General features: G+C 39.0%; 1 protein-coding gene and 1 pseudogene across 1 annotated transcript; both read right to left on the reverse strand.

Annotated features, from left to right (window-relative positions):
- Nucleotides 1–1,439: 1,439 nt before the first annotated feature.
- Nucleotides 1,440–1,865, reverse strand: LOC143633303 (uncharacterized). The gene has a single exon (XM_077101628.1). It carries the CDS (start codon nucleotides 1,863–1,865, stop codon nucleotides 1,440–1,442), a length of 426 nt encoding a protein of 141 aa, XP_076957743.1.
- A 222-nt stretch (nucleotides 1,866–2,087) lies between these two features.
- Nucleotides 2,088–2,432, reverse strand: LOC143633304 (putative mitochondrial protein AtMg00860 pseudogene; annotated as a pseudogene).
- Between the last annotated feature and the right edge of the window lie 1,914 nt (nucleotides 2,433–4,346).

Consider the following 4,346-nt stretch of genomic DNA (forward strand, 5'->3'; position numbering starts at 1 on the left):
CTTCGAGGATCAAACTTGTCAAAGCTTAAAACTTATGATTTACTGTTCACACGAATGAATGACCAGTAACAAATGTGAGTTGCAACTGTTAACGAATGAATGATATTCGTTAAATGATTCAAGCGAATATGACTGGGTAACGAATGGAGTGATATTCGTTATGAAGTGTAACGAATATGAATAACGAATGAAAATACTGTTCAGATGAATGGTGAACGAATGTGATGACGAATGTGTTTAGCGAATAAGTTTAACAAACAAATGAGTTTGAGTTTAACGAATGATCAGTTACTGGATTAACGAATCAGAATTCATTAGTTAACGAATGAGAATTCATATCTTCAAACATTCAAAAACTCAGATCTCAATCCAAACTAGTCTAAAATCCCTGAAGTCTATATCAATCGACTCGCAAACTAATTCTGAACCTTACTAAGCTCGTCCGAAATCACAAACAACTACCAAACCAGTCAATTTACCAATCCGTATCAGCCACAACAATATCTCAAACCAGACTAACCACAACTCAAATCAATCTCAATTCAATCTCAAATCTCCATTTCTCAGTCACTAATACTTTAATAATGGTTCGATATACTTAGAACAGTTCAATTATCAATGAAATATAAGTCTATGTTTCTATACGAATCAATTAAACTTCCATTCCGATCAATTCATCATGAAATGAATCCAATACATGATGAATTAAACGATTTAAACAACGAGAAGCATAGAAGATCAGATCATAGGCTCTGATACAACTTGAGAAAACATGATATGGATCTAGATCTTAAGATGACATCGATGTTCTCGTTGTGTATGAATATGATTACGTTAGGATTACGTTAGTGTGTGGAGTGTATGTGTGTTGAGAGTGTATTTGGACAGAGTAACGAGAGGAAATCGGAAATAATCAGAACTGTTAATTAGAATACGATTACAGGGGTATTTATAGAGGATGCCCCATTCGTTAAGCAAAACTTAACGGATAGATCATTAGTTACAATTACTTAACGAATAAACAAGCTTATTCGTTAATACATTAAAATAGCGAATAGCCTTCATTCGTTAAGCTGGGTTAATGAATGGGACTTACATTAACACGAATGTGACACATTCGTTACGGAGTAACGAATGTTCCTTGCAATTAGGCATATTTACATTAATAACCCCTACAATACTAAATTATTACATTATCAGACGATAAAGACCAAGACGTACAAAACATGTATCAACACATGCTTAGACACAATTTCTTTAATATAGATTCTTGCGAGTTTCTCGGTCTTGTCAGTTTCTTGAATTGGGAGAAAATGTGCAGATTTTGTAAGGCGGTCGACTATTACCCAAATGGTGTCATGATGGTTTCGCGTCTTAGGTAGTTTAGTAATGAAGTCCATAGAGATCTGTTCCCATTTCCACTGCGGTATTTCTGGCTCTTAAAGGAGTCCGGACGGTTTTTGATATTTAGCCTTGACCTTTGAACATGTTAGGCATTTACCAACATAAATGGCAATATCCCCTTTCATTTTAGGCCACCAATTAAACTCCTTGAGGTTTTTGTACATCTTGTCGGAACCAGGATGAATTGAGTATTTAGACCTGTGAGCCTCGTTTAAGACTAGCTCGCGTAGCCCTCCAGTGTGTGGTACCCAAATTCTATCCATAAAGTAGAGAGTTTCATCAGACTTGGCTTCCAATTGCTTAACCATCCCTCGAAGGTTTTCATTTTTTATGTTTTCAGCTTTAAGCGCTTCTTGTTGTCCATTAAGAATTTGAGTGGCGAGGCTTGTATGTATGGTCATTCCCGACGCATGAACTCGAAGTGTCTTAACTCTTTCCTTGCGGCTCAAGGCATCGCCCATGACGGTTGTTTTACCCGGATGGTAACGAATTTCACAATCGTAATCATTAAGTAATTCAACCCAACGACGTTGTCGCGTGTTTAATTCTTTTTTATCAAATATGTGCTGCAGGATCTTGTGATCAGTAAACACAGTACACTTTGTACCATATAGATAGTGATGCCAAATCTTGAGTGCAAATACGACAGCTCCAAATTCCAAGTCATGAGTCGATAATTTTTCTCATGCACTTTTAATTGTCGGGAAGCATGCGATCACCTTATCTTTTTGCATCAAAACGCACCCCAAGCCTTGATGAGACGCATCACAATAGACGGCAACTTCAGGAAGAGATAAAATTGGCACGCTGCACAATTTCTGTTTTAGCAGCTGAAAAGCTGACTCTTGCTTTTCGCCCCAATTGAATTTCTTATCCTTTTGTGTCAGAGTAGTCAGTGCTTGGGCTATTTTAGAGAAATTCTCGATAAATCGACGGTAGTAGCCAGCCAGTCCTAAAAATTGGCGCTCCTCGGTTGGAGTCTTTGGTGCCTCCCAATTTTTAATCGCCTCGATCTTTGCAGGATCCATGTGTATGCCATTTTCATTGATTACGTGTCCGAGAAATTGGACTTCTCGGATCCAGAATTCACATTTCGAGAACTTGGACTATAATTTTTCGTTTTTGAGCAATTCAAGGATCAACTTTAAATGTTGTTCATGTTCCTCCTTGGTTTGTGAATATATGAGGATGTCATCGATGAACACAATCACAAACTTGTGTAAATAAGGTTTACAAACCCTATTCATGAGATCCATTAAAACAGCAGGTGCATTTGTTAAGCCAAAGGGCATGACTAAGAATTCATAATGGCCATAACGAGTTTGGAATACAGTCTTGGGAATGTCTTCCTTTTGAATCCTCAATTGATGGTATCCGGACCGTAGGTCGATCTTTGAGTAGCAGCTAGAACCTTGTAGTTGATCAAACAAGTCTTCAATCCTTGGAAGTGGATATCGGTTCTTAATCGTGAGTTTATTTAATTCTCGATAATCGATACACATCCTAAAAGTTCCATCCTTTTTCTTCACGAACAAGACTGGAGCTCCCTACTGTGAGAAACTTGGTCTTATAAAACCCTTATCTAATAATTCCTGCAATTGACTTGATAGTTCTTACAACTCCGATGGTGCTAGCCGATACGGTGATCGAGCGATTGGTGCGGCTCCTGGCACCAAATCAATTCTAAACTCGACTTGTCTTGGTGGCGGCAGTCCTGGCAAGTCTTCGGGGAACACTTCAGGGTAATCCCTAACGATAGGTATGTCTTTGTTGCGCCGCTCCTTGGGTTCTTTTTCAACATGTGCCAAAAATGCATAATACCCTTTACGTAAATACTTTCGGGCCTTCATGAAATTTATCATCCTTAACTTGGCGCCACTCTTCTCGCCATGAATCAAGAGGGTTTCTCCATTTTGGAGTGGGATGCGAACTATCTTCTCAAAACACACAAATTCCGCGTGGTTCTTTGATAACTAATCCATACCAACAACGATGTCGAAACTTCCGAGCTCCACGGGTAATAAATCTATGCCGAACGAATGACCTTCTAAAGTCAAAGTACACCCTTGGAAAATATCATTGGTTTCAATTAGCTTACCATTAGCCAATTCAATTGTATATCGTTGGTTTAATTTACTTGCCCTAATATTGAGCACGGTTTTAAAGTCATTTGACACAAAACTTATATCGGCACCAGTATCGAATAATATAGAGGCATAACGATCGTTTACTAGGAACATACCCGTGGCGGCATTAGGATCTTGGCGAGCGTCGCCAGCTCCCATCACAAATGCCCTTCCACGAGCTTGGTTGTTGTTATTCTTCAGCTTTGGACAGTCTTTCTTGAAATGTTTGGGGTCTCCACATTCATAACATCCTTGCTTCACCCTCTCCATTGTTTTGTCAGCCATGGTGTTAGTCCTGCAAACTTGGGTTTTGTGACCGAACTTCTTGCACTTGTCAAATTGAATGCATTTCCCCACATGATGGTAAGGGCACCTGTTACACTTTGGTAAATTACCGCCATAACCCCTTGGTTCCACAACATTAGCAGTAAAAGCCTTGACAGTCTCTTGTTTCTTATGATTCGGTTTCTTAGACTTGTTGCTCATTTTACCAAAATACTTCCTCTTTTCCCCAGATTTTTTATCATACACCTTTTTACTAAAAAGTCCATCACGGATAGCGTCATCTCTTAGTTTGTTAGCTAGGGTGATTGCACTCTTCATGGTTGTAAGATTTGATGAAGTCACCATACCCTGAATTTGAGGTGCATGATCCCAGAGATAGCGCTCAATCTTCTTGATTTCAGGAGTGACCATGTGAGGCACAATAGTTGCAAGTTCATTGAAGCGATCATTATACCCAAATATATTGTCACCAACCATTTTCAAACTCCAGAGCTCGGCTTCCAACTTTTGGAGCTCATTTCGGGGGCAATA

Source organism: Bidens hawaiensis, unplaced genomic scaffold (genome assembly GCF_021521415.1).
Source record: "Bidens hawaiensis isolate Kalapana, Puna unplaced genomic scaffold, B.hawaiensis_p1.1 tig00006667_1, whole genome shotgun sequence".
NCBI lineage: Eukaryota > Viridiplantae > Streptophyta > Magnoliopsida > Asterales > Asteraceae > Bidens > Bidens hawaiensis.

Bases quoted from the DNA above. Each gene is read 5' to 3' on its own strand.
- LOC143633303 (XM_077101628.1), bottom strand. From the start codon at position 1,865: ATGGGCGATGCCTTGAGCCGCAAGGAAAGAGTTAAGACACTTCGAGTT.